This window comes from Pseudogymnoascus destructans (assembly GCF_001641265.1).
Source record: "Pseudogymnoascus destructans isolate 20631-21 unplaced genomic scaffold scaffold_49, whole genome shotgun sequence".
NCBI lineage: Eukaryota > Fungi > Ascomycota > Leotiomycetes > Thelebolales > Thelebolaceae > Pseudogymnoascus > Pseudogymnoascus destructans.
Genome location: NW_020167567.1, coordinates 43,722 through 58,860, shown reverse-complemented (window position 1 = coordinate 58,860; position 15,139 = coordinate 43,722). Strand labels below are relative to the sequence as shown.

Genomic DNA, 15,139 nt, shown 5'->3' with positions numbered 1-15,139 from the left:
GTTTCATATATCAAGCCGTGCCTGGATGTATGCCTCCATCCATTATACTTCTGTATGCACCAAGTTGCGCTTGGTTGAGTTGTAATGGTGGGTGCACCAGATGTGAGAATCTAGCCACCCAAGGAAGGATGAATTTACTAAGACAACACACTGTCTTAGTAACAGAGCCAAAGGGTTGTAGCTTAGACTATTCCACAACGTAGCAATCAGGTGTGTGATGTAGTGAAGTGGTTCAGACAAGTTGCAACAAATGTTGAGTCTGGGAACTCAGGGGTAAGTCAGAGGTTAACACCTCACTGACTTTTCAGAAACAAGGAGTAACAAGATGAATGCTTGGAAGCTTGGAAAAGACGTGGAAGTATGTGATAGTCGATTTACTGTATTGTCTGCTTGCCCTTTCTTAAGGAAAGGGCAATCCTATTTATGCTAAAGGAGTGTAGTTCTCTCATTTTCCAAGACTTTCCATGACTAACCAGAATCCCATAGAACCATCTCCTAGGTTCCTAGCCTATAGGAAGTGAAAGGAGGTCTAAGGTCAGAGTACCCCTATAGACAAATTATGTCATAACTTAACCAATATTGTGGGTAACTAAGGAGCGATGACGTGTAATGAATCATAGAGGGTTGTAGAAGCTTTTGGAGCTATCGTTCATGTTCCTAGGCCTCTAGTTGATAGAGGTATGTCATGTGTAGTATTAGCCCAGTAACTAAGGAGTGATGGCATGTAATGAATCATAGAGGGTTGTAGAGATATGCTATGTGGTCATATCGGCCCAGTAACTAAGGAGCAATGACGTGTAATGAATCATAGATGGTTGTAGCAATCGTTGAGTAGTATTGCTCTTGTTGTTGGTGTGATAAGCCAAAATATGTATAGTGACTTGTAGGTTTGAGGAGGAGATTTCCAAGTTTGCTCTTGAGTTTGATAGCAAACTGAGTGCAACGAATGTCAGTATGACACAAACCTACAAGTCACTATACATATTTTGGCTTATCACACCAACAACAAGAGCAATACTACTCAACGATTGCTACAACCATCTATGATTCATTACACGTCATTGCTCCTTAGTTACTGGGCCGATATTACCACATAGCATATCTCTACAACCCTCTATGATTCATTACATGACATCACTCATACTACCACATGACATATCTCTACCAACTAGAGGCCTAGGAGCATGAACGATAGCTCTAAAAGCTCCTACGAACCTCTATGATTCATTACATGTCATCGCTCTTTAGTTACCCACAAGATTGGTTAAGTTATGACATAATTTGTCTATGACATAATTTGTCTATAGGGGTACTCTGACCTTGGACCTCCTTTTACTTCCTATAGGCTACGAACCTAATAGATGGTTCTATGGGATTCTCTTACATCGACTACAGTTACCAAGCCTGGTAAGTCATGGAAAGTCTTGAAAATGAGAGAACTACACTCCTTTAGCATAAATAGGATTGCCCTTTCCTTAAGAAAGGGCAAGCAGACAATACAGTAAATCGACTATCACATACTTCCACGTCTTTTCCAAGCTTCCAAGCATTCATCTTGTTACTCCTTGTTTCTGAAAAGTCAGTGAGGTGTTAACCTCTGACTTACCCTGAGTTCCCAGACTCAACATTTGTTGCAACTTGTCTGAACCACTTCACTACATCACACACCTGATTGCTACGTTGTGGAATAGTCTAAGCTACAACCCTTTGGCTCTGTTACCTAAGACAGTGTGTTGTCTTAGTAAATTCATCCCTTCCTTGGGTGGCTAGATTCTCACATCTGGTGCACCCACCATTACAACTCAACCAAGCGCAACTTGCGTGCATACAGAAGTATGAATGGATGGAGGCATACATCCAGGCACGGCTTGATATATGAAACCATCAGAACATTGAGTCAGCATACTGTGGCGCTGGCTTGCTTCCTTTTAATCCCCAGCGAGCATTGCGTACGCTGCTCGACCAAAACACCACATCAGTATGATATTTTTGACCCGAGTCTTTATCAACAGCTCCACCCCAGATGGGATGACCTTATGCTCTGCAAATGCGCTCCTTACACGACGATTAATGGTGGTGGGGTGCTGTCAACACCGGTGCGGACGTACATCCAAAAACTCACAGTTGCGTCAGAGCAACTTCTAGCACCTAGCATTGTCCACAACTCTATGCCAACAACCTGGATCAGTTATAAAGCGACGTACGGTACGGTACGTATGGAGGGGAAAAGGGTTATTCTGAAGGGCCACTTTCATGTTTCTACGCAAGAATTGTGTAGGCGGAAAAGGCGACACATAACCAAGTAAGAAAAAGCGCAAAACAAAGGATAAGCACGCCTCCTCAGACATTTAAATTGACGAGTATATTGAGGAAGAAGCAGGGGAACAATCTGAGAGCGACGGTGGATCATGTATTATCGTTGATTGTAGTTAAATTTATAGATTTGTTATGTTCTCTTCGAAATTCCACCGCGTTACGCCATGCCACCGTTACGCCACGACTTACGTTATACAGTATTACTATATTTAAAGTGGTAGGTTTAGCGACCACTTTAAATATAGTAATACTGTCCCAACTTGCTTATTCCGACTGGGAGCGAAGCGACCAGGCGGATCTGACGATTACGGTATGAAAAATGTTTGGACTTTCGGAAACCTCGGCCAATTAAAATGTGGTGAATTCCAAAACAAGCGTGCCAGCCCGGCAACTTCATGCCGCACTCGCCGTCCGTCTGTAACCCCATGAGTGCGGCTGTCACCGACGACATTTTTTCGCCATCACCCCATGCATGTTCGCTGACTTCTTTCTAAACCCCACGCTTTCCGGAGTCTTTGCAAAGTTCTTTCCTGATACCTTCACTGTTGCACTCGCTCGTCGAATTCGCACTATCACCATGTCGTTCTCCAGCCTCGTTCAAGATCTGTCGTTCAGGGACGCCAATGATGATAGACGCCCTCGCCCGCGGTCCCCTCCTCAACCTCTTCTACCATTGATGATCGGAGATCGCACGTCTCCAGGGCGATGTCATACGCCAGCACCTGCGCAACCAGCGTCAGCATCTCCGGAGACATCTCGAGTCAATTGCACGGCGGATACTCTCACCCCTTGCCCGCTCGTGGCAAGCCGAGAGACAATTGACAAAGGTTCGCACACGACCATTCACTCACCCAATGCTGACTTCAATTGCTAACAACACCCCCTCCAGTCAATGCTCATATACCCCTCTTCGTATCTGACCAGGACGACGAAGAATCCATCATCCCCTCCCTCCCCGACCAACACCGCCGCGGCATCAACAAACTCGTCCCCACCTCGAACCCCTCATCCGCAAGGGCCTCAAATCCGTGATCCTCTTCGGCGTCCCCTCGCCCCCGGCTCCAAAGACGCCCTCGGCACCTCCGCCGACGACCCAAAAGGCCCCGTCATGGCCGCCATCCGTCTTCTCCGCCAGCGCTTCCCCCAACTCTTTATCACCGTCGACGTCTGCCTGTGCGAATACACATCCCACGGTCACTGCGGCATCCTCCGCGATGACGGCAGCTTGAACAATCAGTTGTCCGTTGATCGTATCTCCGATGTCGCTGTCGCATATGCCCAGGCCGGCGCCCACTGCGTCGCTCCGTCAGACATGAACGATGGCCGTATCCGCGCTATCAAGCTCAAGCTCATCGAAGAGGGTATCGCCCACAGAGTCGTCTTGATGTCCTACGCTGCCAAGTTCTCCGGCTGCTTATACGGACCCTTCCGCGACGCAGCTGGATCCGTCCCGTCGTTCGGAGACAGGAAGTGCTACCAACTCCCCCACGGAGGACGTGGGTTGGCGCGCCGCGCGATGCACAGAGATATTGCTGAGGGGGCGGACATTATTATGGTCAAGCCTGCTGGACAGTACCTTGATATCATCAGCGATGCTAAGGAGATCGGGAAGGATATGCCAGTCGCGGCGTATCAGGTCAGCGGCGAATACGCCATGATCCATGCAGCTGCCAAGGCAGGTGTCTTTGATTTGAAGGCTATGGCTTTTGAGTCTACGGAGGGCATTTTGAGGGCTGGTGCTACGATTGTTGTGTCGTACTTCACTCCACGCTTCTTAGACTGGCTGGAGTCTTAGATCCACACTAGAGTCTGTCTGGCGTGGTTTGTTGATTTGATGAAAGTTTTGGCGAAGGCGTTTGGGGGGGTATCTGTGTGGGAGGTATATAGGGTATATGATGGGTCATGTCTGCGAACTGTATTTATGGCTACGAGTCTCAACTCCAAAAACAAAGGGCTACAGTAGGCAAATAGTTGGATTGCTGGATGCGATAGATAGCGTTGCTTCGGAAGCTAATGGTATATGTTTCCAACCAAAAGGAATAAATAAATATTATCTTTCTTGGTGTCACTACCGCATATCTTCAAACTTCAACTCCCATTGTATTGCATGTTTAATCTACTTAGAAGTGTCTATATAATTCTGGCTCTCCATGGACATTAATAATCCCACGGCACGAATATGGTACTTGGAACGCTGATGTGGATGTGGGCTTTACTGTCTTTTAACTATTTAGGTTCATTAATTCCGTTCATCATATTTAAATAATTGTTTGTAGTCGGAAATTACATATATCAAGAGGTTGTGCCTGGCGCTAAAAAGGGTTAGTGTTAGGTCGTCCAGTATGATTTTGTTATGAGAGGGTCCATGCGTCGTTGTTGAGGCTCCGTTTTGTGTGTTTGTCTGGTCTGTAACACGATGACGACGATTTGGGGAAACAAGCGATGGAGAGGCAGAACTGAAGAGGAGAATGAATCCGAATTGATGCCAAATAAACAATTTCAGAATATACTATCGTATTGATTATGGCAGAGTAATTATATATCCGATAACGATTTATTATGTTCAGGATCATTGGGCTATGCCTGTTGTAGATGATACTTTTGTTGCGTTGTTTCGCTTGGCTACGAGAAATATTACTCCGTTGTGAGCTCCAGACACAAACCAATGTAAACCAATGTAAACACCAGAACCAACCACCGACATCTCGACACAAACAATGCGAAATCTCTAATCCCCTCATCCTCTAGCTATCAATAGCACTAGTCGAACAACTTCAAGACCCTCAAAAAGGGCCAAACTTGTCATGTTTTCACCAGCGACGACCAACAGCACTCCAGCTGCGAATACTCGCAACGCCAGGCGCAGGCCGCGCCCAACATCTTCAGAGAATATTGCGCTACAACCCAAAGCCAAACGGCAACGCAGCAGCTTACATGAGAATACCTTTGTTGTCCCCGATGCTGCCCCTGAGATGCAGGAGGTCAAGGCGAAGAAGCCAGCACCGGGGGTCGCCCGGCACGAGAGCATCGCAGAACCTCAGGGAACAATAAGACGCGATCTCACGGTTAGAGGCAAGAAGCCCAAGACTACCGAAAGAACTGGCAAGGGAGATGGAAGCACGGTTTTGGTAAATGATTTAATTGGATTGACAGCTCTGAGTTGGATGCTAACGGGGTCACAGACAAGCAATGATGTTTACACTGTCAGCAGGCTTCCTGCTCTACCAGATCGCCTACAATCCACGACTACAGGTATGGATATCTTAGGGATTGAATAAAGGATGAACTGACCCTTCGATGTACAGGTAGACAGTATGGCGCGATATACTCCGACAGTGGCTATGCCCTCGCTCTCACAACCACCCATGCCATTGTCTGGCCCTACGCTCTCAACACCACGACCCCAGAGACCTTTACCTTCGCCCTACCCTACCCAGCGAAACACACATCTGAGCATCTCCCCCTCGGATCCTTAGTCTCTGCCTCAGCAAGCACTCCCGAACCTGGCCTCGTCGTGGTGATGCCCTCAAGCGGCAAGATCACATACTGGGAGTCGATCGCGAGCGCAGCCACCCTGGACCTCATTCAGCAACCGCGACATGGCGTCGAGCTAACGATTTCGGGCCTGCTGCATGGGGAGGTTGTGATCCAGATCCTGAATGCCGAGTCGGCTGGCTTTTTGCTATCTTTCAGCAGCGGAAGGTTGGCGTATATGAGCGTACGGGACGGCCAGGGGAGACCAGCGATATCTGTCCAGTTCTTGCGCGGCACGAGCGGAGCAGGCAATGGAGGGATATTTGGAAGCATTAGGAACGCCCTCAGCAGCTCCTCTTGGCGTGGAGACCTGGCAGCTGCTAGAGCTGGTCCGTCGTTGAAGCCTGGAGAGCGTGATATTGTGAGCGCATCTTCGAAGGGCAGATTACAAGCTTGGAGTCTTCACCGAGGCGGCCACAATACCCTCGAGGCAGAAGGCGATATCAGGGAGTTGATTGTGGACGAGTTGAAGCGCACTGACAAGAGTCTTGAGAGCCTGGACCTTGAGTCCTTTGAAGTCCTCGACTTTTCATTCGCACCACAAGCCAGCGATAGGGAAGATTCAACGGCTTTGACATACCGCGACGACAATGGCACGGAGCTTCTCATGCTAACGTCTCTTGGTGGGCATGGGATTTGCCACTACGCCCTTGTGCAGGTATTCCTTCGTCAAAGGGAGATTATTGTCAGCAACGTTCACCACCTCCGCTCTTATTCAACTCCAGTCAGCCGCACATCCACGTCCAAGCCGAGACTATATCTGCCAAAGCCAGGCGTTGCAGCATTTGTCGTCTTTGACCGCGCCGTCGTGGTGACATCAATGGTCAATGAACCAGAATCCCCAGATCAACAACTCCGTGCGGGAACCAATTATTTCGAGGATGTCGTAGACTTCAGGACCGACGCCGGTGTGGAGATTACCGGCTCTGGGCTGGAGGAGCCACATACACCCTCCCATGGCACAGAAGACAGCCGTTCGAGGCGCCACAAGGCCAAATTCCCAGCTGTCGTTCTCCTGGTGAAGGGTGGTGGTATAATCCGTATTGCCACGACAGACCCGAAGAAGTTTACGGCAGGGGAGGCGCCACAAGTCACGGCTAAGAGCAAGCTGGACCAAGCGGTATTCTTTGGCATTCTCGAGAACAACCCATTGAGTTTCGCCGGACGGCCAGAAATACAATTCTCACCCGAAGAAGTTGGCCAGGCCGCCCTACAGCTTAGTCACGAGGTTTTGAGTTCTACGACAGCGCATATTCCTTCTATCCCGGCGTCGATTGAACATAATCTACGGGTACGGGCACAGGCACTGCACAGTCTCGCGACGCACATCAAGAAGATGAATGTCGAGCTTGACCGTCTTACGAAGTGGAAGCTCCTATGGGACGCGGAGAAACTAAACGGTGCAAAGGGTGCATGGAGCAACTACGATACCCTCATCAGCTCCAAACCCGCCGGCCAAAAGCGCAGCTTATGGAACGACATCGTCGAGTGCCTGCACGAGGAGTACAAGTTAATGCCGTCAAAGGAATTTGGGGAGGTAGACCGTGTTCGCCACTACTTTATCCACGACATCCATCGCTTCGAGATGGTTGTTCCCTGGGCCTTCCAGGCTGTAAAGTTGAGGTACGAAGAGTCCGAGCTCGTCCAGCACAAGATCGTCGAGCTTCTCAGCGAGGCTAATGATCTCCTCATCGGGGCCTTGGCTGGCGCCTACAACTTCCGGACCGAAAACCTAGCTCTATACGGGCTCCAGGGCGAAGATGTCCAGAACGGGATCCTTATGCAAAACTACAACGACATTCCGGAACCGTGGACGTGCAAGCTCTATACGGCGGATAACGCGAAGAGGCAGACTGATCTCGCCATCGGAATAGTGCGACAATACTGGCCCCCCGCAGCCGGCGAAAACCAACCCGACCCCGACGTCGTCGACAAGATCCGTACCGAGTGCCCCGAGATGCTCGATCTCGCCTGCCGCTCCACGACGGAGAAGTACCGCTGGTACCTCGGCCAGGAGGACAAGAAGCGCCACAGCCAGGGCTTGCAGATGCAGCACGCGTACTTCAAGGTGCGGGAGGGGCAGATTTACAACCTCTCCGAGATTGGGCTCGTGGATGAGGGCATCGAATTAGCGGAGAAACACAGGGTCTTCGACACCCTCGTCCCCCTCATCGTCGAGGAAATCCAACGCACCAACGAAGCCATCGCCGAAACGGAATCCGCACCCGACGGCGACGCCACGGATCTCAAAGCCCGCGTCGCCCGCCTGCAAGCACAGGTAGAGGGTTACTACGACCTCTTCGGCATGGAGTGGGCGAAGTCGCTGTACTCGTACTACATCAAAGAAGGCGAGCTCTTCGCGCTGCTCAGCGACAACGACACGCACCAAAAATACCTCACCGCCTTCCTGCGCAGCAAAAAGGAGTACGCGAAGGTCTCGTGGATCAACGAGGTCACGCAGGAGAAGGACTACCACCGCGCCGCAGCCGAACTCCTCGATCTCGGCCTCCACCGCGAACGCGACCTGTGGAGCAAGAAAGTGCAGCTCAGCATTGGGAAACTGGCGAGATTGGCGGGGCAAGCGGCGAGTGGACTGAGGGTCGCGGAGGGGGGGGAGGAGATGAGGGAGACGGAGGCGCAGTTGGAGGTTATTAGGATTCAGGGACTTGTGCATAAGCATGTCCGCGGTGCGGTGAAGGGGGCGATTGATGATACAGCTGAGCGACAGCTTGCGCTCGAGGTTTATGATAACCCTTCTCTCCGCGGGAAAACGGCGTTGGCTACGGTGCTGCATGAGAAGCTAGGCTGGCTGCTTGAGCATAAGGCGATGGGGGCGTTGGATGTGGTGGATCTGTTGACGCTCCTCGGTCCGGATAGTAGGGGGGAGGGAGGGGGGGTGTTGGGGGGGGAGGAGTTCCATTATGCGCTTTTGGCGCTGAATGCTGCTGGACCGACGGAGGGGGAGGAGTTGAAGTTGGCGGAGCAGGGCGTGTGGAGGAGGTGTATGTTGAGGGATGATTGGGCGGCGATTAATGATACGGATGCGAAGAGTGATGAGGAGGTTAGGTGGAGGTTGGAGGGGACGGCGCTGTATAGGACGTTGAAGGGGTGTATTCGGGATCGTGAGTTTTTTCCCCTTTCTACCTTTTCTTCTCCCCCTCCCCCCGCCGCAGTTTGCGTGCAGTAATGAGAGTACAAGGGCAAAAGCTAACAAGAAACAGGCCTCTTCGAAACCCCCTCCCGCCTCCGCATCTACACCCCCTCCTCCCTCTCCACCACCACCCCCACCCTCGACACGCGCTACAGCTCCCTCGACTCCGGCGTTCGCGCCCCCCTCCTCTCTGACCTCTCTTCTGAGGACAGCACTTTACGCAATTACATGACCCACGCACGACTGGGGAAATGGTTCGAAGGCGCCCTGGATTTGGCGAAGCGGAGTGTGGAAGAGGAGAAGAGGGAGAAGGAGGAGGGAGAGAGGGGGTTGAGGGATGTGGCGGAGAGGTTGAGGGAGATTGAGGCGGAGATTGAGGAGAGGGAACGGGGGGTGGCGAGGGAGATGTTGAGGTGTAGACCTAGGGGGGGGAGGGTGTAGGGGGGGGAGGATGATGGGGTCTTATACCGACCTATGCGTTCTCGGCTCAGATAAATCGTAACTAGAGGGTCATTGGGGGAACACGTGATGTGTAATCTTAAAAAAATGTTTCGAGTGGAGAAGGGGGGGATAAGGAGGGTTATGGTGCGGTAGAACTGTTTGGGTGAAAGATGAGAGATGGACACAGAAAAATGCAGTGAAGAGGAGGCTGGATGGAGAGGAGGCTGGTTGGAGAGGAGGCTGGATGGTGGAGAGGACAAGACAAAAATAGGATAACGGGCTGGGTTGACTGATGGGGGAATTAAACTACAACTACACCAAAATGTCTTTGCCTTGGGTCTCGCAAAAAAAAGTTCAATTTCCGAGACAAAATGTTTCTCCCTGTTGTTGTTGTTGTTGTTGTTGTTGTTGTTGTTGTTGTCGTTGTTGTTGTTGTTGTTGTTGTTGTTGGGATATCTAACTTACCAGTTCCTGTAGTGTACGGAGTACTGTCGTGTCGTTTTTCCGGTAGGAACAGCCCAGCACTACTGGTAGGTTCCACCCCCCCTATTCTATTTCTCGCTTCGGCCGTTTCAACTGTTCACTTGCTAGCCAGAGTGCTAACTGGAGTTGACGTTAGTGAGGTTTAGAGTGTCTAGAGTGACAACACCCCCCAAGTCTCCCCAAGACTCCCCCATTCACCACTACCACCACTACCACTACCACCACCACTACCACTACCACCACCACCACCACCACCACTACCACTACCACTACCACTACCACTACCACTACCACTACCACTACCACTACCACTACCACTACCACTACCACTACCACTACCACTACCACTACCACTACCACTACCACTACCACTACCACTACCACTACCACTACCACTACCACTACCACTACCACTACCACTACCACTACCACTACCACTACCACTACCACTACCACTACCACTACCACTACCACCACTACCACACCACTACCACCACTACCACCACTACCACCACTACCACCACTACCACCACTACCACCACTACCACCACTACCACCACTACCACCACTACCACCACTACCACCACTACCACCACTACCACCACTACCACCACTACCACCACTACCACCACTACCACCACTACCACCACTACCACCACTACCACCACTACCACCACTACCACCACTACCACCACTACCACCACTACCACCACTACCACCACTACCACCACTACCACCACTACCACCACTACCACCACTACCACCACTACCACCACTACCACTGCCACCACCCCAAACATCCCCATCCTGAAAGAACACCACCTCAACACAGCGACACAAACAACACACTCCACCCCCCTCCCACCCCCGAACGACAACGACTCCCATCCGGAGTGTCGGCTTGAAAAAAACCCCTCAATGGCGTCAAGCAGCAGCAATGTCGTCGGTGTGCACTATCGCGTCGGCAAGAAGATTGGAGAGGGCTCCTTTGGTGTCATATTCGAAGGCACCAACCTGTTGAACAACCAGCAGGTCGCCATCAAATTCGTACGTTTCACCCTCCTTTCACCTCCATTGAGTGGCGGGCACGGAGAGAGACGGACACCAGAGGCTGTCTATTAAAGAGCTTCACCGCCTCACGCACGAATTGATGTCGCTGACCATGTTGCAATCTTAGGAACCACGCAAGAGCGATGCTCCTCAGCTGCGTGACGAGTACCGGACATACAAGATCTTGGTTGGATGCCGTGAGTACAATTCATGCTCGACAACACTCTGTCATGGCTGACAATGAAACAGCGGGCATCCCGAATGTCTACTACTTTGGCCAGGAGGGCCTCCACAACATCCTCGTTATCGACCTGTTAGGTCCCTCCCTCGAGGACCTCTTCGACCACTGCAACAGACGCTTCTCGATCAAGACTGTGGTAATGGTGGCCAAGCAGATGGTATGTACTTCACCACACCGCCACGCGTCAACCCCTAACCTTTTGCACAGCTGTCGAGAGTCCAAACGATCCACGAGAAGAACTTAATCTACAGAGACATCAAGCCAGACAACTTCCTGATTGGCAGGCCAGGCTCCAAGGCGGCCAATGTCATCCACGTCGTCGACTTCGGCATGGCCAAGCAATACCGCGACCCGAAGACGAAGCAGCACATCCCATACCGTGAGCGGAAATCTCTGTCCGGAACCGCACGTTACATGTCCATCAACACGCATCTTGGACGCGAGCAATCACGCCGTGACGATTTAGAGGCCCTGGGACATGTGTTCATGTACTTCCTCCGTGGCGGTCTACCATGGCAAGGCCTAAAGGCCGCCACTAACAAGCAAAAGTACGAGAAGATCGGTGAAAAGAAGCAGACAACGCCCATCCCCGAGCTCTGCAACGGATTCCCGGAGGAGCTCAACAAGTACCTCAGCTACGTGCGCAACCTCGGCTTCGAAGACACCCCCGACTACGACTACCTGCGCGACCTCTTCACGCAAGCCCTCAAGGGCAGCGGCGAGATCGAAGACGGCGAGTACGACTGGATGAAGCTCAACAACGGCAAAGGCTGGGAGGCAACCAAACAGCACCAGTCCCAGCATTTAATGCACCAAGCCAACGTCGCGCAGGGCGCCTCGAACCGCGAGCTCCACGGCACGACACGCGTGACGGGCTCGACCCCGGGTCACCTCACCGCCGCCCGTTTAAACGCCGCGCAGCCCCCGCCCCCGTCGCCCGCCAAGGCCGGGCTGGGGAAGCTGCGCGACCGCGACCAGCCAAGCGGGCCCGGACGGCTGGCGCCGAAGCGCGCGAGCGGCGCCGCGGGGCACGGGGGCGAGCTGACGCCGGCGGGGTCGACGCAGGCGCAGTTCCAGAACTCGAGCAATAACCTACCGCAGCGTACGTTGCAGCAGCCGAATATGATTGCGCAGCAGATGGGGAATGGACGGGTGGAGGAGGAGGCGCAGCCGCAGGGGTTTCAGAAGTTTTTGAAGACGATATGTTGTAGTAAGTTTCAATACTTCCTAGGGCCGTTGGCGCTGCGCCAGAACGTAAAATGCAGTGACAGTGACTAACGGACAGCAGGATGATCGACCCTATGACTCTAGAGAACCCGGAAAAATCGCAATGAAATGTATAATGCCGTCCTCACCACCCATTACATCCCCGTCCTACGCGGCAGATCCAGTTTGATCTGGTCCCAAAACCCAACTCGCCGGACCAGAACCCGCCGGACCAGGGGAAGAAACAAGGCGACACCACACACACACAAACAAACCAAACTTTCATATCTCTGTTGTGCGTTCCTTTGCATGTCTGGGCGGCGGCGCGCGTGCGACTTTCATCTCGGCATTATATGGACGCGTTGGGGGCATGGGTGGAGCGTGTACACCTTTTATCTCTCTCACACTTGTTTCTCCAAAAGTGCAGATTCGCCTCGCACAGACAAACGCTCTACGCATTTCCTAGCCCCATCAATCTCGTTCAGTCAGCGTCGTCGACATTCAGCACCCAGACGTCCTTGGACGCACCCGCGAGGACAGAGTGGCTGACAACCCGCCATAATCGGGAGGAGGGGGGAGGAATGCGGAAGGACGGCTTAATATATCTGTCTCTATCTCTCTGTTTTCCTTCACCCCCCTTCAAGCCAAAAGTTCATTGTCGGAAAGCGCGCCGGGTGTTGCTTTGCGAACACCCAACATACAATCTCATCTCTCTCTCTCTCTCTTTCTCTCTCTCTTTCAACTTGCGTCATATCAGAGCGCGGGTGTCAGGTGTCGTGGGGTTATAGCGGGTGTTTTTCTCGTCTGTTTTATTTTTCTTTGTTGTTTTCGTTGAAAGCTTAATGTGAGGGGGCGTGGAATGGTAGAGGGGGGAGGGGGGGAGATTGGAAAGGGGGTGGGGGACTGGGGAGGTGTCGACGGAGGTGGGGGTTGAGGGGATAAATGGGGGTGGGGATAATAGATAGAGTAGAGACAGGGGGAAGCTTGATATATTTCCAGATTACTACTATGTGGTTTGATGGCGTGATGTGATGTGTGTGTGATGTTCTTCGGTTCAGGGGAGGGTATAAATGTAATGGACGGCAGAGTCACTACTGGACCTGACATATACCCCGTACTCTACCGCTCGAGAACCCTCGCTGAGCCAGTTCAGGCACCAAACGTGTTTGCGTGAAGGACATAGCACTCCCTCCTTCCCAACCCATCCACGACACCAAGGGAGTGCATGTCCACCCACTTCATCTCTCCCATCAACGAAAACAAGATGGCTTATTTCTAGTTATATTTTTTCGAATTTCCTTTCTTGTTCTCAGAAAATGCTCAAAGTACAGACCACGGCCACCGACCGACCGATAGACAGACAACCCAGATACATATGTAAACACCCCATTTTGGAAACCCGGTATGCGTTGCTCATTACCCCTGTTCCGCTTCGTTCTACCACCACCACCACTTCACCCAGCTCCCCCCATCTTCCCTCTCCAACACCTCGCTATCTTCCCCTTCTATCCCCCGCCCTTCACCATTAAAGTAGTTCTCATCAAACAGACACCCACATGCAAAGGAGTCTAGGTAAGCTTCTGCTTGATGAAGAAGGAGCGCAGGTGAGAGAGTTGCCACGCGCATGTGATACCCAGGACAGCGAGCTGGATGAGCGTCCAGCGCACGACGCGGGAGTTTGTGGCTTCGGATTGATCGCGGAATTCGGCTTCACGCTCCTATGTGTGCGTTAGCATGTCTGCCCACTCTCCTCACCCCCTGCTTCCATCCCGGGAACGGGGGTGTATAAAAAAAAAGGGACAAGGGGAAAAAAAAGAGACATACACGCTGAAACAGCTGCTCCCTCTTAATATCCATCAACCGCCCATTCAAATCCTTCACCTTCTGCACCAAATCCGTAATCTTGCCATGGTCATCCGTCTCGATCTCCGAGGTCGTCCCGATCGCCAGATCCAGCATCAGCTTGACGCCGCCGAGCGATTGGCTGCCGAGCCAGCCGGAGTGGCCGGTGGAGTGCGAGGGGGTGAAGCAGATGCGGTGGTCGCCGGAGTTGGCGGAGGTGAAGGTGATCTTGCCGCTCGATTGTCCGCGGCTAGAGACGATGCGGTGGTCGTTGTCGAAGACTTCCTTGGGGGGTGTTAGATTTGGTATTTCCTCTCAAGTTGGACCGGATTGGGAGCGGAGGTAGAGAAGTAGGAGAAGGAGGGGGGGATGAATTGGGGAGCTTGGGGGAGCAATGGGATGCCATACCTCGACCGAGATGAAGATATTCAGATTATCATTATTGACATATTTATTCTGATCCAGACTAAACTCCTCCGCCTTATACTGCCCAACGACCAACGTATCCTTCGGCAGCCGCTCAAAGAAACACTTCGGGTTCGTGCCCTCAATGTAGAAGTACAGTGACTGCACCGGGACGAGCAGCGTCGCGGCCGCCAGCGAGAGCGCGGGCAGGAAGGAGCGCATGGCTAAGCTGCTTGCTTGCTTGCTGTGGGAGAGAGGCGCTCTGGGGAAGGATCAAGGGAGGCGCGTGTGATGGTCGATGTGAGGACGAGTCGTGGGGGTTGTGCTATTTTGACAGCGGCCACGGTTCCAGATTCCAATCCGCGGTCAGGGGTGTGGAGCCAAAGGTGATTGTGTCACGTGAGTTGGGGTGTGGGTATCCCAGTAATCGGTCGCGGTTGCTTGACGACTTCCTTTAATCTTTTGACACA

The 15,139-nt window shown here is 52.2% G+C and overlaps 4 protein-coding genes across 4 annotated transcripts; 3 read left to right on the top strand and 1 right to left on the bottom strand.

Moving 5' to 3' along the window:
- Positions 1-2,036: 2,036 nt before the first annotated feature.
- HEM2_2 (Aminolevulinate dehydratase) lies at positions 2,037-4,111 on the top strand (the record flags this gene model as incomplete). The annotated part of the gene is made up of 3 exons (XM_024472855.1): positions 2,037-2,210; positions 3,003-3,143; positions 3,206-4,111. The coding sequence occupies 3 exons, from the start codon at positions 2,037-2,039 to the stop codon at positions 4,109-4,111; spliced, it is 1,221 nt and encodes a 406-aa protein (XP_024319573.1).
- Positions 4,112-4,942: 831 nt separating this feature from the next.
- Positions 4,943-9,442, top strand: VC83_09415 (uncharacterized protein; the record flags this gene model as incomplete). The annotated part of the gene is made up of 4 exons (XM_024472854.1): positions 4,943-5,444; positions 5,499-5,568; positions 5,622-8,972; positions 9,072-9,442. Exons 1-4 carry the CDS (start codon positions 5,121-5,123, stop codon positions 9,440-9,442), a joined length of 4,116 nt encoding a protein of 1,371 aa, XP_024319571.1. The 5' UTR covers positions 4,943-5,120.
- A 1,179-nt stretch (positions 9,443-10,621) lies between these two features.
- On the top strand, positions 10,622-13,294 carry YCK1 (casein kinase I). The gene is made up of 5 exons (XM_024472853.1): positions 10,622-10,972; positions 11,103-11,172; positions 11,225-11,373; positions 11,424-12,426; positions 12,505-13,294. The coding sequence occupies exons 1-5, from the start codon at positions 10,844-10,846 to the stop codon at positions 12,507-12,509; spliced, it is 1,356 nt and encodes a 451-aa protein (XP_024319572.1). The 5' UTR covers positions 10,622-10,843; the 3' UTR covers positions 12,510-13,294.
- Positions 13,295-13,395: 101 nt separating this feature from the next.
- On the bottom strand, positions 13,396-15,089 carry ERP1 (emp24p/erv25p- protein). Its single transcript, XM_024472852.1, has 3 exons — positions 14,673-15,089; positions 14,247-14,549; positions 13,396-14,140 (listed from the first exon to the last, which is right to left on the bottom strand). Exons 1-3 carry the CDS (start codon positions 14,889-14,891, stop codon positions 13,991-13,993), a joined length of 672 nt encoding a protein of 223 aa, XP_024319576.1. The 5' UTR covers positions 14,892-15,089; the 3' UTR covers positions 13,396-13,990.
- Positions 15,090-15,139: the final 50 nt, after the last annotated feature.

Excerpts from the sequence above, each read along its gene's own strand:
- YCK1 (XM_024472853.1), top strand. The coding sequence starts at position 10,844 with ATGGCGTCAAGCAGCAGCAATGTCGTCGGTGTGCACTATCGCGTCGGC. Across the intron at positions 11,173-11,224 it reads CAAGATCTTGGTTGGATGCC|CGGGCATCCCGAATGTCTAC; the intron begins GTGAGTACAATT and ends ACAATGAAACAG. Across the intron at positions 11,374-11,423 it reads TAATGGTGGCCAAGCAGATG|CTGTCGAGAGTCCAAACGAT; the intron begins GTATGTACTTCA and ends CCTTTTGCACAG.
- ERP1 (XM_024472852.1), bottom strand. The coding sequence starts at position 14,891 with ATGCGCTCCTTCCTGCCCGCGCTCTCGCTGGCGGCCGCGACGCTGCTC. Across the intron at positions 14,550-14,672 it reads ATATCTTCATCTCGGTCGAG|GAAGTCTTCGACAACGACCA; the intron begins GTATGGCATCCC and ends ACACCCCCCAAG. Across the intron at positions 14,141-14,246 it reads GGGAGCAGCTGTTTCAGCGT|GAGCGTGAAGCCGAATTCCG; the intron begins GTATGTCTCTTT and ends ACGCACACATAG.